Source organism: Saccostrea echinata, unplaced genomic scaffold (genome assembly GCF_033153115.1).
Source record: "Saccostrea echinata isolate AGI-Se365-2 ecotype Australia unplaced genomic scaffold, CSIRO_AGI_Sech_v1 ptg000001l, whole genome shotgun sequence".
Lineage (NCBI taxonomy): Eukaryota > Metazoa > Mollusca > Bivalvia > Ostreida > Ostreidae > Saccostrea > Saccostrea echinata.
The window spans coordinates 30,447,415-30,474,748 of NW_026889750.1; the positions used below are offsets into that span (position 1 = coordinate 30,447,415).

General features: G+C 35.2%; 1 protein-coding gene across 1 annotated transcript in view; it reads left to right on the forward strand.

Annotated features, from left to right (window-relative positions):
- The window catches only part of LOC133189292 (structural maintenance of chromosomes flexible hinge domain-containing protein 1-like), a 47,228-nt gene that overhangs the window by 5,096 nt on the left and 14,798 nt on the right, over positions 1-27,334 (forward strand). The window contains exons 11-44 of the mRNA XM_061324693.1: positions 2,740-2,857; positions 3,035-3,094; positions 3,255-3,378; positions 6,115-6,309; positions 7,893-7,983; positions 8,360-8,489; positions 8,595-8,677; positions 8,810-8,926; positions 9,042-9,119; positions 9,256-9,375; positions 9,612-9,756; positions 9,864-9,963; positions 10,122-10,194; positions 10,386-10,522; positions 10,867-11,001; positions 11,218-11,377; positions 11,536-11,603; positions 11,863-12,008; positions 12,284-12,413; positions 12,578-12,658; positions 13,296-13,451; positions 13,628-13,753; positions 13,923-14,002; positions 14,279-14,439; positions 14,719-14,837; positions 18,493-18,633; positions 19,332-19,463; positions 19,661-19,810; positions 21,090-21,222; positions 22,912-23,031; positions 25,082-25,167; positions 25,257-25,376; positions 25,870-25,971; positions 26,097-26,185. Coding sequence (XP_061180677.1) covers positions 2,740-2,857; positions 3,035-3,094; positions 3,255-3,378; positions 6,115-6,309; positions 7,893-7,983; positions 8,360-8,489; positions 8,595-8,677; positions 8,810-8,926; positions 9,042-9,119; positions 9,256-9,375; positions 9,612-9,756; positions 9,864-9,963; positions 10,122-10,194; positions 10,386-10,522; positions 10,867-11,001; positions 11,218-11,377; positions 11,536-11,603; positions 11,863-12,008; positions 12,284-12,413; positions 12,578-12,658; positions 13,296-13,451; positions 13,628-13,753; positions 13,923-14,002; positions 14,279-14,439; positions 14,719-14,837; positions 18,493-18,633; positions 19,332-19,463; positions 19,661-19,810; positions 21,090-21,222; positions 22,912-23,031; positions 25,082-25,167; positions 25,257-25,376; positions 25,870-25,971; positions 26,097-26,185 — 4,006 coding nt within the window. The remainder of the gene's footprint in view (positions 1-2,739; positions 2,858-3,034; positions 3,095-3,254; positions 3,379-6,114; positions 6,310-7,892; positions 7,984-8,359; positions 8,490-8,594; positions 8,678-8,809; positions 8,927-9,041; positions 9,120-9,255; positions 9,376-9,611; positions 9,757-9,863; positions 9,964-10,121; positions 10,195-10,385; positions 10,523-10,866; positions 11,002-11,217; positions 11,378-11,535; positions 11,604-11,862; positions 12,009-12,283; positions 12,414-12,577; positions 12,659-13,295; positions 13,452-13,627; positions 13,754-13,922; positions 14,003-14,278; positions 14,440-14,718; positions 14,838-18,492; positions 18,634-19,331; positions 19,464-19,660; positions 19,811-21,089; positions 21,223-22,911; positions 23,032-25,081; positions 25,168-25,256; positions 25,377-25,869; positions 25,972-26,096; positions 26,186-27,334) is intronic.

Consider the following 27,334-nt stretch of genomic DNA (forward strand, 5'->3'; position numbering starts at 1 on the left):
TTGCTACTTTAAGTTTTGTTCAATTGTAAATTGGTTTTATATTTATGGGTACGTTAAGCATGTTCAATAACATGTGCCTTTGATCTGCACAAAAATCAGTTTTATTTTTTGCCTAATGTTGAGCACCTGGTAATAGTGAGATTTCTTAACCATAATAAAATTGCTATACAGATTTTTCCCCAGAAAATTTGTTTTACAATATATAACTTACTTGTAAAACCTGCAATATATTATTATTAAATCTGTAGATGTTTAAACCAACAAAAAAGAAGCATGGTCGACCAAAATTGATAGTAGGAATTGGAAATATATGTTTTTTGTTTTTTTTGAACATGTTTTACTAAATACATGTAAATCAAAAGGATTGGAAACAAGTTCTAAATTACAAGAAATATATGATCTTTAAAACAAGGTAAAATTGCATGAAATCACTAAAACTGTTTTAGAAAATCACAGTCATTGGTCATGTCAGACAGGTGGTCATTTAATACAAGTACAGTGTATAGGGGAATGCCTTGGGAGAGATTTTTACAATCAAATTCTGCAGTGAGTTGCTTAATACAGTGGGATGCTATGGCAGTTTTAACTTTAACAGGAATACTGTACGTGTATTTTGCACATTACAATTTCTTGTTGGCCATGCAATGAAATAATTGAAGTACTCATATATAGTATTTATTATACCCCACGCAACAAGTTGCGTGAGGTATAATGTTTTTGACCCGTCCGTCAGTCAGTCAGTGTGTCAGTCAGTCAGTCAGTGTGTCAGTCAGTCAGTCAGTCAGTCCTGTTTTTTTGTCAGCGCAACTCCTCATAAACCGCTGCACAGAATTTCGTCAAACTTTGCAGATATTTAGGACACAATGTGTAGATGTGCATATTACCAGGAAATTCCGATTCCTTTATTTTTTCTGGGAATTTCGGCACTTTTCAACTTAGATTTTTGGCCATATCTTGAATATGGAGATGAACAGTTTGTCAGCGCAACTCCTCATAAACCAATGCACAGAATTTGGTCAAACTTTGCAGATATTTAGCACACAATGTATAGATGTGCATATTACCAGGAAATTCCGATTCCTTTATATTTTCTGGGAATTTCGGCACTTTTCAACTTAGATTTTTGGCCATATCTTGAATATAGAGATGAACAGTTTGTCAGCACAACTCCTCTTAAACCGCTGCACAGAATTTGGTCAAACTTTGCAGATATTTAGGACACAGTGTGTAGATGTGCATATTACCAGGAAATTCCGATTCCATTATTTTCTGGGAATTTCGGCACTTTTCAACTTAGATTTTTGGCCATATCTTGAATATAGAGATGAACAGTTTGTCTGCGCAACTCCTCTTAAACCAATGCACAGAATTTGGTCAAACTTTGCAGATATTTAGTACACAGTGTGTAGATGTGCATATTACCAGGAAATTCCGATTCCTTTATTTTTTCTCGGAATTTCGGCACTTTTCAACTTAGATTTTTGGCCATATCTTGAATATAGAGATGAACAGTTTGTCAGCACAACTCCTCATAAACCAATGCACAGAATTTGGTCAAACTTTGCAGATATTTAGCACACAGTGTATAGATGTGCATATTACCAGGAAATTCCGATTCCTTTATATTTTCTGGGAATTTCGGCACTTTTCAACTTAGATTTTTGGCCATATCTTGAATATAAAGATGAACAGTTTGTCTGCGCAACTCCTCTTAAACCGCTGCACAGAATTTGGTCAATCTCTGCAGATATTTAGTACACAGTGTGTAGATGTGCATATTACCAGGAAATTCTGATTCCATTATTTTTTTCTGGGAATTTCGGCACTTTTCAACTTAGGTTTTTGGCCATATCTTGAATATAGAGATGAACAGTTTGTCAGCACAACTCCTCTTAAACCGCTGCACAGAATTTGGACAAACTTTGCAGATATTTAGTACACAGTGTGTAGATGTGCATATTACCAGGAAATTCCGATTCCATTATTTTTACCTTAAGAGTTTTGCCTTTTATTGAAGAAACTTTCCAGCTAGGTAATAAGAAACTTCACTGGAATCAGCTTTTTATAATGAAATTCTATGTGAAATATTTTATGACCTTAAAAGACCCCTATTGATTTTGAGATCAAAATATTAATGGTTTAACACAAACACACACTCACACACACACCATCTTCGATAGTTCTCTCTCTCTCCCCCCCCCCCCCCCTTCAAATTGGTGTGCTTTGCCTTAAATAATTTCATAAGTACAGTATATAAACAGATTCATATGACTACATCATAATTTTGTTTCCATCAATTATTTAAATGTGTAAACTGTCATGTGTTGGACATGGACTTACACTCATTAACAAATCGAAATCACTGAGGAATTTAAATAACAGTTTGTCAGCATAATTCCGGCACTGAATTTCCTGAAACTTTGTAGGTATTTCAGAATAATGTATAGATTTGTATATTACCAAGAAATTTTGATTCCATTATTTATCTAGAAACTTCAGCCCAGTTAAATTTGTAACATACAAAGATTTGAATGTCCTTATATGCAAGAAGTTTTGATGTGATGATTTTTTGCAAGTAATGCCCCTTTTTTGAATTATACTGTGTATTTAAAATGCACTGTGCCATTCATTACGTGTTGCATTGTCGAGTTTTGGGGAAGCGTGGGGTATGTGAGCTTGCTCACTTTTTCTTTCATTTTTGTTGAACATGTATTTGACCTAAATTATGTTTAATTGTAGGAGAAACAGAGTTTGATGAACATGATTATGCTGTCAGCACCAGACCAGCAAGGGGGAGGCGCCCTATTTTTGAATGCTATTGGAATGGTAGACTTATCCCGTACACTACTGTAGAGGAGTAAGCAGAAATTTATGTACAAATTGATTATTGTGATAGGGTTTATTTGTGAATAAGATTCAGTAATTTATGGTAGCAAGTTTTTAGAAATAAAAACAAGGTAAAAAAAATTCTGCCGACTTTATTTGTGAAATAATTTAAACCTGGACTTATTTTCCTGTTTCTTTTGTACTGTAGATTTGATTGGTGTTCTGAGCCAAAGAAGAGCCGAACTATTGCAGTAGAATGCTGGAATAGGTTTGTGGAAGTGTTTTTGTATTTCATTGTTACTTGTAATATTGATCTTTAAAGCTTAGCTACATGTAATTGAGAGGTGAAGAGGAATGAATTGAATCTCATATGGTGTCAATACTGTTAAGCTTTATTTGTATATGTAGATACAAGTATATTGTTTCAGAATATCTGGTGTGCTGTTCACAAATGACCACTTCCAGGTCAGCACCAATAAGCTGACCTTTCTTGACCTAGAGATGAGATTACGAGATAAGAGCTCTATATTCAGTAGGGTAGTAAATGGACAGGTAAGTACTGCACATGCATCTGTGTGGTAGGAATTCGAAGTAAACTTTTAGAAAAAGAAAGTTACAGCTCTTCTGTTAGAAGACTAAGAAATCTTTTGTGATTGTGAAGTGTCCGTAGTCCATCTGAAATACATTTTTCAAAACACTGCTTCTCTTACAGATTTGGTCTCATTGCAGTAAAAAATTGATAACAAACAGACTATACTTAGATACATGTACATACTTCTATAAGTTTTTGATTTGGGCATGGGGTTGCCATGGTTACTTATAAAAAATAGGATTTCTTGTGAAATTCTTTCAAAGAGCTTCTTTTACAGGTTTTGGTCAAATTTCAATAAAATGTGGTAAACTGGTCATCTGTACTAAAATACATATAGGATTTTGACAAACAGTATTACTGTGGTTTAATACTAAAAATGGGAATCTCAGTGCTCTCTGTGAATTTCTTTTGAAATCTTTCTCCACCTACAATTTTGTTCTGATTTCCATAAAACATGGAAAACAGGTATACCATACTAAGATACATAATTCTTTTCCTCAGTTTTTATTAGCTCACCTGAGCCGAAGGCTCAAGTGAGCTTTTCTGATCACTTTTTGTCCGGCGTCCGTCTGTCTGTTCATCTGTCTGTCTGTCTGTAAACTTTTAACATTTTTGACTTCTTCTCAAGAACCACTGGGCCAATTTCAACCAAACTTGCCACAAAGTATCCTTAGGTGAAGGGGATTCAAGTTTGTTCAAATGAAGGGCTTAGCCCTCTTTCAAGGGGAGATAATAAAGAATTAGTGAAAAATTAATAGCATCTTTTAAAAATCTTCTTCTCAAGAACCACAGGGCCAGGAAAGATGAAACTTGTGTGGAAGCATCCTCACGTAGTGTAGATTCAAGTTTGTTCAAATCATGACCCCCAGGGGTAGGGCGGGGCCACAATGGAGGATCAAAGTTTTACATAGAAATACATAGGAAAAATCTTTAAAAATCTTCTTCTGAAGAACAGCAAAGCCATGATGAGTCATATTTATATGGAAGCATCCCCAGATAGTGTAGATTCAAGTTTGTTCAAATCATAACCCCCTGGGGGTAGGGCAGGGCCACAATGGAGGATCAAAGTTTTACATAGAAATATAAAGGAAAAATCTCTAGAAATCTTCTTCTCAAGAACAGCAAAGCCATGATGAGTCATATTTATACTGAAGCATCCTCAGGTAGTGTAGATTCAAATTTGTTCATCTCATGACCCCCTAGGGGTAGGGTGGGGCCACAATGGACCATCAAAGTTTCACATAGAAATATATAGGAAAAATCTTTAAAAATCTTCTTTTCAAGAACAGCAAAGCCATGTGTCATATTTATATGGAAGCACCCTCAGGTAGTGTAGATTCATGTTTGTTCAAATCATGACCCCCCAGGGGTAGGGCGGGGCCACAATGGACGATCAAAGTTTCACATAGAAATATAAAGGAAAAATCTTTAAAGATCTTCTTTTCAAGAACAGCAAAGCCATGTGTCATATTTATATGGAAGCATCCTCAAGTAGTGTAGATTCAAGTTTGTTCAAATCATGACCCCCGGAGGTAGGGCGGGGCCACAGTGGAGGATGAATGTTTTACCTAGAAATATAAAGGAAAAATCTTTAAAAATCTTCTTCTGAAGAACAGCAAAACCATGATGAGTCATATTTATATGGAAGCATCCTCAGGTAGTGTAGATTCAAATTTGTTCATCTCATGACCCCTGGGGGTAGGGCAGGGCCACAATGGAGGATCAAAGTTTTACATAGAAATATATTGGAAAAATCTTCTTCTCAAGAACAGCAAAGCCAGGTGTCATATTTATATGGAAGCATCCTCAGGTAGTTTAGATTCAAATTTATTCAAATCATGGCCCCCAGGGATAGGGCGGGGCCACAATGGAGGAAAGTTTCACATAGAAATATATAGGAAAATTTTTAAAAATCTTCTTTTCAAGAACAGCAAAGCCCTGATTGATCATATTTATGTGGAAGCATCCTCAGGTAGTGTAGATTCTTTTTTTGTTCAAATCATGACCCCCGGGGGTAGGGTGGGGCCACAAATGAGGATCAAAGTCTTAGATAGAAATATATAGGAAAATTTCTTCTTCTGAAGAACTGCAAAGCCATGATTAGTCATTTTGATATGGAAGCATCCTCAGATAGTGTAGATTCAAGTTTGTTCAAATGATGACCCCTGGGATTGGGAGGAGCCACAATGGGGGATCAAATTTTTACAAAAGAATATATGGGAAAAATTGTTTAAAATCTTCTCAAGTACAACAAAGCCATTTGTTATATTGACATGGAAGCATCATCAGGTAGTTCCCCCCCCCCCCCCCCCTCGTTATTTTTTCAATACTGAACTGATTTGTGTTTTTGTTTAGCCAATGTGCTTAGGTGAGCGATGTGGCCCATGGGCCTCTTGTTCTCATTGAACAGCTCTGATAAAAGAAGAATACAGTTGTGAATATAAATTTAAGATATATTTTTCAAGTTCATGTAGCTACTTTAATACAAACCAGTAGAGCTACATTCTCATCAGAGACTTTTGGTTTTTATGCACTTTGACAAAAAATTCTTTTAAGGAAGTGTATGTAGTACATCGCATGTTAAAAGCACTGTACTATGCTTTTACAGGTTTGAACACTGAGGAGTGGAAGATTTAGCTCAATGTACATTTAACTTAATGTTTTTAAAATGCATTTATTTTCCAGTTATCTTGTAGGAAAAGCGTACATCAATTGAGAAAGAGTTCTTAAACTGGTTGAAAGATTGTCATGAACAGCATGACAAACAGATCCACTTCACTGGATATTCAGGTCAAGTTGTGAGAGCGGACCTTCCCAAGCAGAAGCAGACCCCATGGAGTCGGTACAAAAGTGTTGTTTGGGACAACAAGACATTCAAAGTGGGACAGATGGTTAGTCTTTTTGAAAATTACTAAGTTTTGTTCAGAGTGAAAGATGCTAATGCTGGTCATCTAATTGAAGAAAAGGAATACATGGCAGATCAAAATGCTTGCTGATAAAAGTTTCTAGAATTGAATTTACAGTCATAAATTTGAAATATTGTTGGTACCACATACATGTTTGCATATTCTAATGCAAGCTACTCTCCATTATCAATTGGTGCATGAACATGCAATTTTTTTTTTTAAATTACAAAAATTGAAGAAGGTAGATGTATTTACATGTATTTATTAAAAAATGAAGAGATTCCTTTTACAGCTTACCTATATATTGTATAAGGCAATTTGAAAAAAAAAGAAAAAAAAAAGATAACATTCGCATTAAACAAAGAGCAAAAAATTCAGAAGTGCAGGATCTCATCAAACAACCACATTATTATCTCATAAACAAAGGATGACTGCACTTAAGGACATGCGAAATTTGCGACAAAATAAACTTTCAAAACAAGCATTTTTCTTTTCATTGCAAGAATGGTCAACATCCAATCTACAACTTTATGTAATTACGTTTAATAAAAGTGTGTATTTACGAAGTTTGAATCTGTTTTCAAAGGCAGGGGTCATCACAATTTCTTGAATCTCCGTTCGATAATGAGGACGCCCACTTTTTTACTGACTTTATACATAGTCAGCGCATGTTTGTCTATTGTTCTACGTTTAACAGTAGTTGTATATTTGCATAAATAATAATGTGTCAAAAGGAGATTAGTAGACAAATATGCGCTCATGGTTAAAAAGAGAAAAAACTGCTTCTTCTTACAATCGTTCTCTGTGTTGTAACCAAGGATTGTGACTTGTTGAATATTATAATTCACCACGTGATTTCTTACCTCAGGTAACTTTGTGAATACTAGATTCCGTCACGTGACTTGTAAGGTAGCATGTTTTGTGCTAACTAGGACATTGTGTTCGAACACGTTAAGTCATCTGGCATTGATATAAAATCTGCTTTAATCACATTAACGTGCTCATATTGTTAATTTCGTTTTGAAACCTTTGTCAGAAGTGTATTTGTGCCATACAGAATGGAGAGGGAGATTGGAAAGAGTGATCACGTTCTTTTTTCCAAACATGTCATTGTTATTTATCAAGTCTAATTTTAGACCCATTCTTACAATGTTAGCTCCACCTCTCTTGCATATCTAATGTTCAATCAAGGGCAGGTAAGTGTAAATTCACTATATTTGGAAAGCAGTAAGGACAAAAAACATTGAATCATTTTATTGTATCACAGTCTAAAACCATTTTAAGATTTAAATTTGGTTCCAAATTGACAGGATTCTTTCATAAACATACAAAAGTGAAATAAGGTTTAGATATAAAAGCAACAGAAGCAACCGAAAAGGACCCAAAAACAGGCGTTAAGTGCAGTCATCCTTTAGTTTCATGTATTATGGAAATTCCTGAATCTGAAAGGGGAATTCAATTAAAAAAAAGTTACAAAACCTATAGTTTTATGCATTTACTTGTTGATTTCCATATGTAAAGTAGACCTTTTAACAATTCTGGAATGAGAAAATTTTTGTTCGTCACAGGTGAAGATACTGAGAACTACCCCTGTACTGCTGGGCACTATAAAGAATTTTTATCTGTATGGAGAACATGAAGAGGACACATTTGCAACAGGTGAGTAGTTCATGTACAGGTTAAGTCAAGAGGAGTATGGTGAAGCAACTAATGTGTTTGCCTTTCCACCCTAGGATTGACCAGTATTGCCACTGTTTTGTTTTTTTGCTTCTTGTGTCAATGGACAAGAAATGGACAAGAAATTATGTGTGTAATGGCTTTGACTAGGGATTAATTTTTGTACACTCTGGTATTAGTTTGGCTCTTTTGACACTTTTTACAATGCAATTTATTTGTCATGAAACTACAGAGGATATGTTAGCAATCACATGCATAGTGTACATGCACAGTGCACCCCAAAAACCCCATACATTTGATTACTATGACATCAGGAGGTTGGAACTTCAAGCTTTATCCTTGAATTCTGTTTGTATAGGTGGTGAAATTGAGATCCAGCAGGAGCCACAATCTCTGTATAATGAGATCAGGGTGGTGCCACTTTCTAGGCTGGACAGACTTTGTGGTGCTGCCTCTGTCAAGCGCTATTTAGAGGAGGAGGAGTCTAAGTAAGGAAGATTACATTATGGCTTACCACATGAGTTTTAAAGATATTTAATATGTACGTGTTTGATTTTAAGGTTATTGTGATATTGTAAATATATTATTATTAGATTGCCTGCTTCATTGATCGTAACCTGGCCTGAAGGTGATGTTGTCAAACCAAATGAAAAAAGACCAGCAGGAAAAACCATTGGTATATCACTTAATGAGTGAAAGAATAACAGTGTCATTTGTAGAATAAAGTTCTCAATTGAGAAACCAGTGCGTATGGAAAATGAAATCAAATAAGAAGATAAGGACTTTCTGAATTGTATTGATTTTACAGGTGCTCTAAAAATAGAAATTGAAAACAGAAAAGGAGAAAAAATACAAAAACTGCCAGGAACCAGTGCCCAAGCTTCCCAGAAAAAGCTACTTGTTGAATTAAAAGTTGTATGGCATAGTAGGTCAAGTTCCAATTCTTGTTATAGATGGAGATATTTTATTTGTTAAATCAAAAGATGTATTTTAATGAATTGTTGTATTGCACCACGTTTAAGTGTATATGATTATGATAGGTCCCAATGGAGATCAAACCATAGTGTCACACATCAGTCAGCATGGCAAGACTTGGCCCTACTGGTTCAGGAAAATGGGTAAAATTTGCAACATTTTCAATGATAGTCATATTAAATATATATGAAATTTACATAATGAAAAGTTATTGATTTAAGTTGTACAAGTCCTTAAAAAATGTCAGTTGGACTTAGCTGATGTTTCTTGTATTTTTAGAGAACATTCACAACTTGGGTCCCCATACTCTTCAGCTTCAAGTTGTGCTAAATGAGAGTGGATCTACCATTTATGCGGGGAAGAGTCTACCATCTCATCATATCAAGTTCACAGTCACTGGTATGGAAGAAAAGAATATTCAAAGCACTTTTAAACCCCTTATTCTAGTCTTATAAATCTTAGTCAAAATGGAGAAATACACTGTATTAGAAATCTTATCATCAGAATACTTTCTGAATGTCCATAAAGTAAAACTTACATGTGAAAGAAGGATGAGTAGGTTATTTTAATTCGTAATTTTAATCAAATCTCCTGTAGCAGAAAATTGTTTGGAATACATGGATTCTGTTTAACAGAGGGAGACCCAGAAAAATTCACTATGGGGATGTTAGAGGGTCCCTTCAGAATTGGACAGCCATTCCAGATACCACTTGTGTTCAGAGATGCATTCAACAACATCACAAAACCACTCCAGTCATCTACACCAACCATTCAGGCTAGGTATTTCAATATTGTCTAAATTTGAAACTCTATAGATATTATTCTGTGGTAAAGACTGTGTAGGCTAAAATTATTGAATGTACATGTATTTATGTGTATATTTTCAGAGATCTTGACATTTCTTATGAGAAAACTGTAGTTAAAGGAAGTAGTCTGATATTGTCAGGAATTGTCGCAAAAGGCATCATCAGCGAGAAACACACAGGGGTAAGAGGCGCTTCAGCTGTTAAATTTATCTACATGTATTAAGTAGCAGATTAAAAAAATGCACAAATCATACTGGAACATCACAGGATATGTTGTTTTTCTACGTTTTAACAGCTGGTACATTTGCATCTGATAATTGATTTCCTTGTAAATTTCAGAGCTATGGAGTTACTATCACAGTCCCAGGACTAAGAGAAGATGCACAAGCTCTGAAGATCAGAATGTTACCTGGTATGTGTTATCCATATTCTTTACACTCAGTTTGTAAGGAAGGGTTGTGTTTATTTCAGTGAACTTTTGAAGGGGGGGGGGGGGGGGGGTAAGCAGTTATCCTCAAAAAATTGCAGAAATAAGTGTATTTACAATGTTTACATGCTCTGAAGAATTTATAATTAAGTGCATGTTGCATTTGTTTTAATTAGGACTGCCAAAGGCTTTGAATGTGAAACCAGAGGAGAAAATCACCATAGAGAATGGCACAGCACCAGTATTCAGGGTGGAAGTGTTAGACTTGTCCGGCAATATTACCACTGACAAAAATCTCACAGTTACCTGTAAAGTAAATATCATGAACAGTGATTGTGTTAAAGTTATTTTCAAAGATTTCCCTGTGGTAGATTTCAATACTATAGTTAACAAATTGAGTAGGAGACTAGGAGGTCTACTTAAAACTTCAAACAAGATTGACTGTTATTTTTGTTTTGAAGATCCTTTGAATATGTCTTTGTTATCATGGCTATGTTATTTACAGAATTGGAACATCTTAACGATACATAGAAATCTCAAATGTTCATTGTATATGTACATATAAAAATTTACATTAAATTTGTCTTTTACATAAGTATGCACAAGTAAACAATGTTAAAGTAAAACAGACATTGATGAATAATTATCCTTTAACAGTTTTCTGGTATGCCTACTTCCCCCATCTACTCCCTGGACTGCTCTGCTGCGGGGTGTGGTAACATTACAGGAGAACCCATTCTTCTTAAAAAGGTCAAAGATAAGCATGAGCTAACAGCAAAGTTTGAAGTTACGGTATGTCTGGGAAATATTTTATTGTTACATTTATGAGACAACTGAATTTAGAAAATAATTTTTATTTGGCAGTACATGTGTACATTGCACATTATAGTTTGCAAAAAGATTAAATTTACTATAAATGTATATATCTATTTCTCAAAGAAGAATTTTAAACATTATATCTAAAAGCTCTTGCCTTTAGGAGATGATTTAGACCTGTATTTTTTCCAGAGTAAGAAGGACATACCTGCAGTAGAGCGGTCAGTCATTGTCACTCCCAGTAACTCGATTTCACACATTGAGATCAAACAGGAAGAGAACAAGCGACAGAGAATGCTGAAACAAGGAGAAAGCATTATGGGAATAGCAGGGGAGACCATCACAGGATTGAGTAAGATTGCTCTTAAATATGACAGTATATATTCAATGACAGCTGGTTGTTATTTCTGATTGCCACAAATTCTGATTTTGTGATTCAATGATGCAATTTTATCACTTTTTTAATTTTAAAAAAAGGTAATGAATCAAACTTTCTGCTCATCTTTGCAGCTTTCTTGTTATATGATGAGGCTGGAAGGGCTGTCACCATAGATGATAAAGTTTTCCCTAAGATTAAGGTTTGAAATATCCCAAACTCAAACATGTCTGAATATAACCTGCATCTGATTTGATACAGTTTTCTCTGCAAAAGAAAACTATATTCCATTCTTAAGTTTTAAGATTAAAGAATATATGTACAAGTGTATTAGTTTGATGATTCATTGAAAATATTAAGTTGTGTCATTTAGGTTTAAGCTGTGAATAGTGAAAGTGGGGATGAAAAGGCATAGACACATTGCAATTGAATCTAGTAGTGTACATTCTTCTTATTTTAAGGTAAACTGGACACCGAAATTAAACCAGGAGATGATCATGTCTGGGAACCTCCCCCCAGTCAAAGTCCCCTCCTCTGTCACAGACTTGAAATATTGCCAGGTGGCCATTCATGACAAATCTAATGTAGAATTCAGCTTCACTGTCAAGTAAGAATTTCTGTTAACTTCAGTTTTTGTAATACAGGTCATGATTAAGTTACTATAATTCTCTAGAGTTTTGTATCTTTAGAATGCATGCAGAATTGGCAACCAAATATATGAGTGAAAAAGTGTGTTTGCTTTCTGTTATAATGTTCATGTCCTAGTGATTATTAAGTAAAAGACAATATATTGAAATATGGAAAGGTGTAATTCTTTTTCATACATATACATGTAGATATTAAATATAATAATTCCTACATGCCTAGTTACATGTTTTTCAGTGCTCTGCCTGCTGAGCCAAACCAGATCAAATGTAAATGTCAGGGACCTGCAGTTGTACAGATTGGGGAGATGTTAAAACATGAAGTACAAATCACCGTTAAGGACAAGTTCGGAAATGAAATTACGGATGTAAGCATATGGGTCATATTAAGAATGTTCATCATTATAACTGAAATTTTACGTGTATTTTAATTTTGTAGGATTTTATCCATGAATTTATGGTAGCTAATGTAGTGGCATACATATACAAGTACATTTTACACGTAGTGTTTGATCCTATAACACTGTTTCAGCTTCCAAAGAACTCTGCACATGAATTCCAAGTGACAGGGGATGGCTTACAGGAACAACTAGTCAAAGTGACTTCTAATAAGGTAAAATGTCAGAAGTGCTAGAATTTAGTAGTCATTCATTCATTGTATTTCTTTTTAATCATTAAAGTTGCGAATACATTGTGAAAAGAAGAGCGCAAAGTTTTTAAAATGTCTTAATGCCCTCAAACTAATGGATCAGATGGGGTAACTGTTCTGGGATTGTCTGTACAAACTGGGTATTCCTTATTTTACCTGAGAACTTAATATGTTGAATTTACTCCTAAACATTAAATTTCCAGTGCATGACTTTGCAAGTGGACTCTACATCGAGAGTTTTTACATGTATTGAGACAAAGAACAAGAGGGAGTAATAAAAAGAACTTGCTTCAAAGGAAATCTCAGCTATTAAGAACTTTCTGCAAATCCTGTAGAAGTCTTTTTAACTCTTTTACTCATATGGATATACAGAATCTTAGTTATAAAGAAGCAAAATTTGAGGTCCCAGTGATTTCCTTATAACCAAGTTTAGGAATCTAAATTTTCAACTACATGTAGGCCAAAACTTTTGTTCTATGAGAAGGCAGCTTCATCCTTGGGTATTTGATGGGTAATGGCATGTTATGTGAAAGTTCAGGTGAAATTTACAGGAAAAAACTTGATTTATCTCTGTAGATAAATTTGATATTCTTCTTTATAGAATGGGTTTGCGATCAACAATGTGCAATTTGAGGGAGGGAAAATAGGCACAAAGGACCTGAAGGTGACCTGGCGGGATCTGAGGGACTTTGTCAGGATTGAGATGGTAGCTGGTCCTCCTGAGACACTTAGTTTACCAGGCTGGGACTGTGAGGAGGTAATAAGCTGTATTTATGAAATGATATTAAGAAAAGTTTGAAGAAATCATTTTCATGACTTTATATACTTTTTAAAGATGTTCACCAATGTTAGCTAAAAGAAATGTGGCAGTTTGGTGTTGCACTTTGAAGTTTTCAACCTAGAGTTGTTATAATGTAATATTTTTTATTACAGACCATCACAGTACTGAATGAGGGTAAACTCCCTAGGTCTTTAGTGGTTCAGCTCTGTGATCAGTTTGGAAATCCTTCCAAATTGGCAGATGTCAGAGTACAACTAACTAAAGATGGCAAAATAAAGGTAAGAAAAAAGGAACATGGTCAGTTAAATGAATCATGTGTAGAAAAAAATTTTAACAGGCACATGTATTAAGGAAGATATTCTCTTAATATCAATACCAAATTTTGTTTTGCTTTACTTGTAACATTTGAAAAAGTATTGTTCAACATGAACATCTTAATACTTTTAGCTGTATCCTCCACCAACTCCACTGAAAACCAATGCCCAGGGACAAGTGGACTTTGGTGTATTGACTGTAACAGGTCCAAGGTACAGTACTACAGCCAAAATAAGAGTAAAATTGTGACATTTGGAGAATGGATAGGACATGTACTAATTTCCTTTCCTTGATATAAATGAAGAAAATAATGGAACTTTCATTAGACATGATGTAAATGATTACTTGCAGTGTAAATGTTAATTATTTTATGTAAAATTATAAATTTCTTAGCATGAATAGAAATTTATATATGCAGTACGTGCCTGAACACCCTTGGTAATGCTTTCAATTTTATGTTTTCTGTATAGTATTTTCCTCCCTTGTAGAGGCACCTATGAACTCCAGCCAAAAGCATTCCATGGTAAAGCAGAACCTATTCTTGGTCCTAAGATTTCAGTTCAACTTCAGCCAAATCTGATGAAGCCCACTTCTCTGTCAGTAGAGTATGATAAGAAGGCAAACTTTGTGGTGGGAGAAAAACTACCAGGCAAGTTGTTTTCAAAATAAGCTCATTTGATTTTAATACATAACCAAACATTTGTTGCACTTTAGTTGGAGGTTATGTTTATTTAATTGAGACATTAGGCAGCTTGGTGAACATGTATTTATATTTGAACTATCTGTGAGGCAAACAGGCCTTGAAAAAATGTGTATTTTCTACAGTCCACAGTACCCTAACAGTTGTAATCAATTCATGTCTTTTGAAACCATGAACGTCAAGAAAAGTAACTTTGATACTGTTAAAAAATGTATATTGTTTTCACAGAGTTTACAGTGAAAGTTTTGACAGAGGATGATCAGCCCATGGCCAGTGCCAAAGTGTCCAGTCTGTCCCTCAAGCTATGGAAGATGGATGCCAATGTATCCAGTGGTCCACCATCACGAGTAAGTAATATTTGGAACAGGTCGAGGAAACTATTTTCTGTGATGTCAGAATAAATATACATGCTAAATGAGGGACCCAACGTGACTGGCAAACTGACCAATCAGCTAAATGAGTTGCATTATAGGTAACTACAAAAAATAACTAAGTAACTACGACAATATCCATATATGGTAGATTCCTCGACCTGTTGGAATGTGCATGTAAAATGATCAATATACATGTACATGTATAATTTTATGCTAATGGTATACATTTACATATTTAATGGAAATAAACTGAATTTCTCAGAATGTACCTTTTTAGGTCAACTGAGTCACTCAGGTGGCCTATTTCTATCTGTTTTTGTCCGTCGTCATGCGATGTGCGTCGTCCTTTAACATTTGAACATTTTCAGCTTCTTCTCTGAAACTGCTGAACCAATTTCAACCAATTTTGGTATATAGCATCTATGGGTAAAGGGGAACAAAAATTGTGAAGTTCATGGTCCCTGCCCCCCTGGGGCCTGAGGGGTGGGGCTAAAACTACCAAAATTAATGCAATCTTTAAAAATCTTCTTCTTTACTCCAGGACATCAAGCAGTCAAACTGTTGGCATGATTGTAGTAAGCATTAAGCCCTCTACCAAAATTGTGAAATTCATGGCTCCAGGGTCATGGGTTCTGGTGCTAGGGTGGGGCTATATGGATCATATATTGAAAGTGGATTATTTCTTTGAAAATCTTCTTCTCTGCTCCTGGGTATTAAACAAACTAACTTAATACATAGTTATGATGAGCATGGGTGATTCTTCCAGAATTGTGAATTTCATGGCCCCTGGGTCAGGGGTTCTGGTGTTAGGGCGGGGTTCTATTGATAATATAGTGAAAGTGGATTATTTCTTTGAAAATCTTCTTCTGTGCTCCTGGGTATTAAACTAACTTAGTACATAGTACATATTTATGATGAGCATGGGTGATTCTTCCAGAATTGTGAATTACATGATCCCTGGGTCAGGGGTTCTGGTGTTAGGGTGGGGCTCTAATGATTATATAGTGAAAATCCGTTAATTCTTTGAAAATCTTCTCTCTGCTCCTTGGTATTAAACAGACTAAGTACATAGTTATGATGAGCAAGAGTGCCACTTTCAAAAATGTGAAATTCATGGCCCCTTGGTCAGGGGTTCTGGTGTTAGGACAGGGCTCTATTGATAATATAGTGAAAATGCATTAATTCTTTGAAAATCTTCTCTGCTGCTGGGTATCATTTAAACAAATTAAGAGCATAATTATAATAAGCAAGGATGCCTCTTCCAAAATTGTGAATTTCATGGCCCCTGGGTCCGGGTGATGGTGTTAGCGCGGGGCTCTATTGATTATGTAGTGAAAATGCTTTAATTCTATTTAACAATCCTGACTGCACCTTAGTGTTGAGAAGGTACACAAGGTGCATAGTTATGATGATCAAGGGTGGCTCTTACAAAATTTTTTAGACTTGTGGTCCCAGGGTCAGGGGTTCTGGTGTTTCTCAAGGGGGGGGGGGGGGGGGGGGGGGTGCTCATTTATCCAGACGCTTTGGTTCCCAGTCAATTGTCCGGATATGTGAAGCGTCCGGATACCTGAATTGCCTTGATTTTAGTTATATGGCCTTTCATACCATTGGCAATAGTACAGCTAAAAATGCTGCTTTATATAATTAAGTTTTATTGTTTAAATACTTTAATATACATTAGTACTACTCAATACTTGTTTAAATAAAATAAAAAAAAGTCATTGGATGAAATGTTATTTATATAAAAACATTAATTATTTCTACTTCCCAGTGTCTTATAAATCAACTTCTCCCAGCCAAGAGTCTGTAGAGCTGGTAGAGAAAAAAAATCTTTCGATATCTCTTTTCTTATTTGATATGAACGCTCATCAATGTTAAATGTGAAAATAACTGCACGTGTATACGTACGCTATTTATAATCATCCCAAGCGAGATCATATTAACGATTTTTAAAAATGAAAGTGATTTTATAAATTTCACCAAATCACAATCCATGTTGTGCACAAAATACTGAGCATAAAAAGTACCCCCGATGCCATGTCTATAAATAGCAATACATAAAACCATGTTACGACTGTATTCTAACAGTAAAAGAAATATATTTGCCAACTACAAAAAAAATATGGACATAAATAAAAAGCATTTCCCTTAATTAATAGGTATCAAATACATGTTAGAGAAGCGAGAGTCTCTTGTGTACCCATCAGCCTATAATTAACCTTGCCGCAAGCCAGTGATAACAGGTCACAGGTGATCATTTTTTAAAACAAACGGCCAGGCCAGTGTTTACACAATAATTAACACCCAGATCTATAAATCTGAGTAGAGTTGACAGACCAATTAAAAAATTACCGTCCTGATAAATGAACCAAAATGTAACGTAAAAATTCATTTTGTGGTGAAAAAAGACCGTCCGGATACGGAACGCAGAATTCCGGTTAAACGAGACAAAATAACGTTAAAAAATTCCGTTCCCATGAAAAATCGTCCAGAAACTGAAGCGTCCGTATATCTGGCATCCGGATATCTGAGGGTCCACTGTATTGATAATATAGTGAAAATGTGTTACTTCTTTGAAAATCTTCAACTAAGTGTATAGTTATGATGATGAGGGTACCTCTTCAAATTTTAGAATTAATTTCATGACCCTTGGTCATGGATTCTGGTGTTAGGGTAGGGCTGTGTTGAATTTCTAGTGAAAAATGCATTTAATATTTCTTTGAAAATCTTCTCTGCTCCTGGGCATGTCAGAAGCAAACAGTTTAATAATTTTGATACGCAAGGGTATTTTTACCAGATTTTTTAGCGTCTGGACTATTTGGTCAAGAGTTCTGGTCCTAACCAAGGCTCTATTAAGTTATTTCCCTTTGCCATTCACTTTTGATAATGACTGTAAATAATGCATTTGAAAGGTTAATAGATTAAGTGAATTATGCAGGAATTTTTATTGTATAAAACAAAAAGAACTTCTATAGTTTTAATGATCAGATAGACTTGTATATAATAGATAAATAAAAATGAGACAAAAATAACTTATTAATTGTTCTTTAAGACCAAGAGAGGCCAATGTAAGAGGTTCTGATATGGGGTTAAAAATAGTACAGAAGCGCTAATAGTTTGTTAATAGTCTACATGGTGATTGTGATAAATTGGGGACAGATTAGAATGTAATTTATGAGTTGTTACTGAATACTATACTAATTTTTTTTTATCCTGATCATCCTATTTCTCTTGCTTTTGGGCAACAAAGCTTCATCTATCAGTTTATTTTATACTCTATGGATCCTTAAAATTGTTGCATTATACTCAGGTGACCGTTAAGGCCCTTGGGCCTCTTGTTTTAAAAAAATTATCTTGAGGTCCTGTAGATCACTACATTATCTTGACACCTTATTTTCCTACAACAGCTATTTAGTGTTATGAGTGAGACAAAATTTTTGCTACCTGTGGTTATTGTTGTGTAGAGTCCTAAACAATACAAATATAAACAAGAATAAAATTTTCACAAGCAGGCAGACTTGCATAGTTATGCGAAAATAAAAAGTGCTTTACAGTAGCAAATACTGTGTTTGTAAGAGTGTGGAATAAATTTTAACCAAATTTGACATGTTACAGAATCTTTTTACAGGCAGTGTCTTACAGCCCTGAGGCAGTGAAGGGAAGTCCTGGTGTGTTTCTCTTTAAGGAGAGAAAAACCCCTGAGAGTGCTGCTGTACACCAGATAATGATCACATATTATGATGGCCAGTATGAGCTGTTCAGCAATGTGGTAAGTGTTCAAGTGAGCTTTTCTGATCACCTGTTGTCTGTCGTCCATCTTTCCATCCATTTGTAAACTTTTCACATTTTTGACATCTTTCTGAAGAACCACTGGGCCAATTTAAACCAAAGTTGGTACAAAGCATCCCTGGGTAAAGGGGATTCTAAATTATAAAAATGAAGGGCCGGTCCCCTTTCTAAGGGGAGATAATCAAGAAAACGCAAAATAGTGTGGGGTCATTAAAAATCTGATGATGAAGAACCACTGGACCAGAAAAGCTGAAACTTATGTGGAAGCTTCCTGAGGTAGTGTAGACTGTAAATTCTTCATATCATGTCCCCTAGGGGTAGGGTGGGGCCACAATAGAAAATCAAAGTTTTACATTGAAATATATAGGAAATTCTTTAAAAATCTTCTCAGGAACCACTGGGCCAGAAGGACTGACACTTTTGTGAAAACCTCCTGAGGTAGTGTAGATTCTAAATTGCTCATATTATAGTAATCTTTGATTACAAGGGCATAAAAAAGATGTATTATGTTAAGAAATACTTTGTGTGAAAAGTATATATATCCTTTGCAAAGAAAGTAATGTTGAAATGAGAGCTCTCACTGACCCTAACTTTTGGGTAATTTGGACATGGTCAAGGTCACAGCTTTCAGAAGATGTAAATTTCTTGCCTTGGCCATGTTTCATTTCATAAATTTAGATGACAGTTCACATCAAACCAGCCCCTCCCATGCAGCTATTGCCGATAGACAACCCAGGAACTCCCACAGTGTCCAACACCAAGGCATCCACTGCCAGATGTGTGGTCCGTCAACTTAGACTAGAACTGAGGGTATGTCTACATACATGTACATGTTTTTTTGACATGAATTTCTCTTTATGGGCTTTTTAGCAATTGTGATTTTCTGTTGATTTTATTAATGAGTAATATAGTGGAAATGTAAAACAATTTTGTGAAGATGAATTATGTGTATACTAGAGAACAGCAAAAATGATACTTCAAAATCATTTCATGTTCGCTGGTTACAGGATCAGCATGGTAACCCATCTGGTACAGGATACAATGGGAAAGTGAAAGTAGAGATTTGTGGACCAGAGGATGCGACAGAGGTCCCATGCTTTGTTGGTGGCAGTAGAACACTTGAAATACCCCTTAACAATGGTGCATGTGCCCTCAATGTAAGATTTTCTCATCAGGGACTATTTCATAAAAGGTCGTATGACCAGTTGTAACTCTATGCCGGGGTAAATTCGGGACTAGCCCAAAGATTTGTGTTTCATTAAAAAGCGTAACTTTATGTCAGACTAAAGTTATGCCAAAATTCTAAGTCTTCTGATGGGTAGGCGTGAGTTCAGGCGTAATCATAAAATATCACGACTTTATTGATTTTGAGAATGATACAGTCATTCCTTATGAAGAATTACAATCTTAAGAGTCTTTTTTAGTACAAACCATGCATTATTTTATTTCACATGCTATGAAGATTGGTGGGGGGATGCAGTATTTCCATAACTTACTTTATTAAATTTTCTTCATAAAAGATTGCCTTATTAAGGTTTCATTCTACCACTATGTCTAAAGTTTTGACAATCCTGCATTCTTACACCTTTGTTTGTTGTATTTTGAGTAAGAGATATTGTAAATCAATTATATGAAAATGCTTTCAAGGGGAGCTTCTTTCAAGGGGAGAAAATCAAGAATTAGTGAAAAATTTGTGGCATCTTTTAAAAATCCTCTCAAGAACCTGTGGACCAGAAAAGTTGAAACATGTGTGAAACTCTTTACATATGTAGGTTAAAGTTTGTTCAAATTATAACCCCATGGGGGTAGGATGGGACCAGAATGGGGCATCAAGGTTTTAAATAAAAGTTTATAGGAAGAAATCTTTTAAAATCTTCTTCTTAAGAACAGCAACTATGATTAATCAAATTTATGGAAGTACATGTATCCTGGGGTGGTGTAGATTCAAAGTTTGTTCAAATCATGACTCTTGGGGTAGGGTGGGACAACATCTTTAAAAATCATCTTCATAAGAGCCATGATTAGTCATATGAATGTGGAAGCATCTTGAGATACTGTAGTTTAAATTCAAGTATCTTCAAATCATGACACCTGGGGTTAGGGTTGGATCACAACAGAAAATCCAAGTTTTACATAGGAATATAAAGGGGAAAAAATCTGCTGGTGAAGAATGGCAGGGATAAATTGGCTTAGGTGAGGGTTGTTGTCCATGGGCTTCTAATTTAAAGAAAGGAATTGTTTATGTGTGATGTGAATAAAAAATCTATTATTTTAGATCTTTTATTGATAAACCAAATTATTTGTTATACAGCTTGTAAAATGTTGATATACAAGTAGTTTATAATTGCTTTAACACATATTGACTATGGTAATAAAACATGGTGCTTCTGAAATAAAAAAAAAAAATTTCATGTACATCTCAGAATACTGTTGTAGAACCTGACCATACAAGAGAATGCACCAGGCCAGGATGGACAGGAGTATGTGCTTCGCTGTAGTGTTGTGTGTTCTCTTATTCCTAGGAATAAATCCATTCCACCACTGGAGATTCCTTTCCTGTTTTACAATGGTACTTGCATTTTACATTTTTTTACTGATTTTTTTAACTACCATCTAGATTTCTAAAGAGTTAATTTAAAACTGCAAAATTGATTTTTAATTTGAATGTATGTGATGCACTGAAGCTGAAGCTGCATGCATTGGTTTCTAATATTCATATTGATACCAAATTCAGAATGTGGTAAATTTTCTTGCATGTTTACTTAAATTTAGCTTTAAAGGGTATTTTCAATATTATCGTAGTCTAAACTTTGAAATTAATTCATACATATATATATATATATATATATATATATATATATATATATATATATATATATATATACACACACACACAGAGGTGACTCTCGATGGCTCGAACTCTGATCTCTCGAAGTGAACCCCCGGTCCCGTTTTTTCTTCTCTATATAACTAAGCAGATTTACTCCTGATCTCTCAAACTTCCGATCTCTCGAAGTTCTCTATCTCTCGAACCAAGACCTGGGTCCCGTTACACACATTTCGTTGTTTTTCACTCTCTATCTCTCAAAGTTTTGATTGTATATACACCAATCAAGCGTAAAATTAATGCAGCTTGGACTTTCCTGGATAACCGTGAATGCCTGGGGCTGGTATGGACGTGTTAATTGGGTGTTTACATAGACGACACCACACCTGTGAGTCATCCGAGTGTTGATATAATTAATTGGTTAATTGGTAAATTATAAACAAATCGCTTCACAACTTATTTTGACTTGACCAATTGACAGCGAGACGATAATTTTGAAAAAAATAATTTAGAAATGTGTCAATATTTTTCCATTGATAATGAACTTTTATTTAGAGTCTACACAATCCCAGTATGATAAACACTGTGCAAGAAATCCTTCCTCAAGTTTAATACCTATTACGAGCAATCTGGCGAAGGACCCGATCAAGCCAGGGGGATTACCACATTGACAATTGCTATTCAGGTTTCATTTAATCATGAAATGAGAACAAATAAATATTGAAACTTAAAGAAATCACTTTATTTATTCGATCGTTGCTGTTGAAATTAAGTGAATTACCTGTAAATATGAATTATCAACATATACTTCCAGTATCTATAATAGTAGAACAAAGTTGATCGGAACTGAAAACTCCGGATTTTATTCACTTTCTATTTCTCGAACCCTTCGATCTCTCGAACCTTTGTTACGGTCCCTTGGACTTCGAGAGATCGAGAGTCACCTGTATATATATAGAAAGCACAAAGAAATTCACTTTTATAAGCATACCCACTTCCGCCCCAGCCCCGGGGTTGAACTCTTGACCTACGGAACCTGTCTCCTAGCAGTACAGGAACAGTGCGCTAGACCGCTTGGCTATCTAGGCAAGTAAAAAAAAACTTGCTTTCGATGCCGATGGAATTCTCACGGCGCTGTGTCGTTTTCCTCAAAAGTGTTCTCTAATCTGCTTATACCTGTGTATCAACAATTTATCATTGTTTGCAGATGTTGATGTAAAAGTGAAATGTTGACGTTTCTTGATTTACGTATAGTTACTTTTGTGCACAGGCACTTGATGTGATTATTAGGTAGCAGGTTAGGGCTATATTTTTTGAGATAAGAAAAACTATATAACATCAAGTGTCTATGCTTTTGTGTACTTCTGATCTTGTTTATTTTCGCTTATTTGCCACTTGGTGACATGGATAGTTGTCCTTGTTTACTTTCAGATGTAAAGAAGCAGAGTCAGATGTCTCAGCTGTCCAAACAGAGAGATAACCTCCAGAAAGTGATCAACACCTACCGCTCACTATTTGACACAACAGATATGCTTACAAAGGAGCTACAAAGTCAGTTTTATACACAGACTTCTTAGTAAATGTCCCAGTGATTTTGAATTGTCAGTTGCTTTGGTAGATAGAAATTTTAAGACAGAAATATACTTTGAGGGATGGTATTACAATTATCGTAAATGTTCTTTGCTTCAAATGTGCTAATTGATAATTTCGCTAATCAGTTAGCGAGGAAAATTGTGCTAAATGTTGAGTGCACTAGTTTATATACAATATGTACAGCCTACTCCAATTATATTGAAATCATATTTTGAAATACAGTGGCTCCCGTTTTATCCAATAGTCAAGTTGTCAGTCTAATTTTATCAGAATAGCCGAATATTAGAATAGCCGAATGCTCCATACCGAGTCCAAAGATAGATGTATAGAGCTACATGTATTGATAATACATTGTAGCAAATTTCAAACTTGCACTTTTGTTTTCGTTTGATTAGTTCATTTAGTGACTTTCCTAAAATAAATTATTTCACTTACTTATTATTATCCGATTAAATGGAATCCACTGTACCGTTTCTTTTCAAGTAAAACTTAAGTCTCAGTTTCTCATTATCTTTGCAATAAAAATATCAGTTAAATTGAAATTGCTTATGTTGAATTATTGCTCATTTTGAACTAAATTCTTGGTCTGCTGACTGATAAGGAGTTGTTTTTATAACGATTATATTGAAGTCATTCTGGCCAGTAGATGTTAAGTGTCAGTGGATACATTTTCACATAAGTTTTCATTGCATGCCTTTATAATATGAAACTAATTAGTGAGGGGTATCCTTTTCTCTCAGATCACATATTGACGTGCTTTTAAACAGCCGTTTGAACACATGCTCATGAAAATGGGTAAATAACATGAGAGAATAACTTTGTCTTTAAATAATTAAAAGGAATTCGTGTCTGCCTAAGATAAAAATATGAAATCTAAATCCAGGTTAGCGAAGGTTTTTGGGATAAATGCCAGTACACACCAGCAATGACATATTAGTACATGTACAGTTTTTTGTTTTTGAAGCCCTTGAGTCCATGCGAATCTAGTGACTTTCCATTAACAAAGCAAGGTTGAAAAATGTTGGCCATTTTTGTCCAAATACATTTGTAAATCTTAAATAAACAAACTATTTCATTTCACTATTCTATTGGCATAAATTTAACGTGTAATTTTTATTAGCTCACCTGAGCTGAAAGCTCAAGTGAGCTTTTCTGATCACCCATTGTCCGTCGTCCATCCGTCTGTCCATCTGTCCGTCTGTCCGTCCGTCTGTAAACTTTTCACATTTTCAACTTCTTCTCAAGAACCAGTGGGCCAATTTTAACCAAACTTGGTACAAAGTATCCTTGGGTAAAGGGGAGTGTAAATTGTTAAAATAAAGGGCCAAGTCTCCTTACAAGGGGAGATAATCAAGAAAAGACAAAAATAGGGTGGGGTCATTAAAAAATCTTCTTCTCAAGAACCACTGGGCCAGAAAAGCTTAAACTTATATGGAAGCATCCTGGGATAGTGTAGATTCTAAATTGTTCAAATCATGATCCCCGGGGTAGGGCGGGGCCACAATAGGGAATCCAAGTTTTACATTGAAATACATAAGAAAAATCTTTAAAAATCTTCTTCTCAAGAACCACAGGGCCAGAAAAGCTGAAACTTATATGGAAGCATCCTGGGGTAGTGTAGATTATAAATTGTTCAAATTTTGACCCCCCGGGGGTAGGGCGGGGCCACAATAGGTATATTAATAGGGGGGAAATCTGGTAAAGAACAGCATGGCCTAAGTTACTCAGGTGAGCGATGTGGCCCATGGGCCTCTTGTGTTGATTAAGTTTTAGATTGGGATCAGATTTTAACGTCTCATTAGGCCAATTTCACTTATTTTCAACTTCGTTTATATTGAAAAAAACTTGTTGGTCCCTTGAATTTCAATATATTTAAAGCAGACTGTATGTCTAGTTGACAATATCCTCGTGTAGATATTTAATACTGATAAGAACTTTCAATTCTTTCAGTTTACTGGATAATTATGCAATGAAAAAAGTTTATTTTTTTCAAAAATGCCGATTTCAGCATCAGTCAGAGAAGCAATTCAAGAAGAAAACAAAATTAGAGAGGAGCTCCAGAAACTTAAAGTCAACCTGAGCCAGTCATTAACAGTATGTTTTCATTAAAATCAAGAGTTGATACTATGTAATGTCAAAAGTCAACCATCCAATATGTTTATTTCACATCTTTTCTTTTTCAGTTGGGAAATGTTGAAAAACAAATAGAGTCTAAAAAATTAGAGAAGGAAAAGCACTTACCAAGAAACAGACGGATGTGTGGTCTACCACAGCTACCTGGAAATCCAGACATTGTAGGAAAGGTCAATAGAATATCAATCTTTGTTTACAATTAGGGATGTCAACGAATATTCGAGTACTTGACTATTGTTCGATCATACCGACTATTGACTGAAATTTTTTTAGTTGGTTATTCTTTAAAAATTTGCTATTTAATAGTAATCTTAAATTCAAGGCAAAAAATGGGTCTGACTTCATTTATTAACGTATCAGTGTTCTCGTGACTTAAACTCTCTCCAAATCTTTACTTTCAAAACTACATGTATATAGAAGTTCAAGGGGAAGAATACAAAAAAGATGAAATTCACTCAAATATAAATTTACTTTAATTCACCAGCAAGCAAAATACTGTAAATGAAATTTTATTCATTGTTTATTTATGGGTATTTTTTTAGGTATTAATTTAATGAGAATATCATAAATGAAAATAAAGTTCTTGTCAGTGATTATCAGATAGACATTGAGTTATTGGGTTTAAATATAAATCTAATTATAATCGTTATTTTACCTATTCAGATTGGACATTTAGCTGAGATTGAAGACCCTGATATTGCCAGGGTGTTGTCATGGCACATGTCATCTGACATAGATTGTGTGGTCACCAAGACAACCAAAATGGTAATCAAAATATTTATTTAGTATCTGTATTCTGAAAGCTTAGCTTTAATACACATTCATGTATTTTTACATACTGATGATTCATATGTATTTTTTTGCATGATGCTTTGAGAGATTTTTTCCAGGCTAAGGATGTCTATAAGCAGACAAATGGAAAACAACAGGTCCTTCCTATTGACTCAATCTTCAAGAAAAGCTTACCAGACTGGAATAAGTATGAAAGCTGAAAGCTCAAGTGAGCTTCTCTGATCACCCATTGTTCATCTTCCATCTAGCTGTCTGTCTATCTGAAAACTTTTCACATTTTCAACTTCTTTTCAAGAACCATCAGCCAATTTTAACCAAAGTTGGTACAAAGCATCCTTGGGTGAAAGGAAATTCAAGTTTTAAAAATGAAGGGCTTCAAAGGGGAGATAATCAAGAAAAGACAAAAATAAGGTGGGGTCATTAAAAAATCTCAAGAAACATTCGGGTCGCCCGCGTGGCGCAGTGGTTAGAGCATTCGCTCAAGAGAAGCGGAGTAAGGAGTTTATCCTTACGTCGCGGGTTTGAATCCCACTGTGGGACTTGGAGACCGGTCCTTCCGATGCGACCGTATAAACCGAGGTCTGGTGTCGCAGTAGGTGCGGGCACGAAAAAGATCCCTCACTGCTCAATGGCCCTGAGTGCCGAGTATAGGTCAAAATTTGCAGCTCTCCACTGGCAAGTGGTGGCATCTCCATATGAGTGAAAAATTCTCGAAAGGGACATTAAACAATAAACAAACAAACAAACAAGAAACATTCGGCCAGAAAAGCTGAACTTATCAATATGTAGTAGGGGTGGGACGATACACAGATCTTGTGATACGATACATATCTCGATATTATAACACGATACAATACGTATCTCGATATTATGATAAATTATAAAACTATTGAAATAATTATTTTTATTTCATTTTATACGTCCGTCTTTAGACGGGACGTATTATGTTATGGCGTTCATGTCCGTCCGTCTGTCTGTCTGTTAGCTTTTCTTGTGTCCGGCTCATAACTTTAATACTATTAGGCCTAGGTTTATCAAACTTTGTCTGCTGATACTTCTTGGGTAGAAGGTGTGTCGCGCACTAAAAGTAGGTCGTTCTGACCTTTCATTAAGATGCTATGGCCAAATGTGGAAAAATCCTGTCCGGCTCATAACTAGAAAACTATTAGACTTAGAATCATCCAACTTGGCCAGTTTATGCATCTTAGGTAGAAGGTGTGTCGCGACCTATTTCAAGGTCACTGTGACCTTTAATTTAAGTGAAATTTTAAAAAAAACTGTCTTTTTACTATTAAATTACACCATCCCAAAAAATGTAAAAGTGTTGCAGTATCCT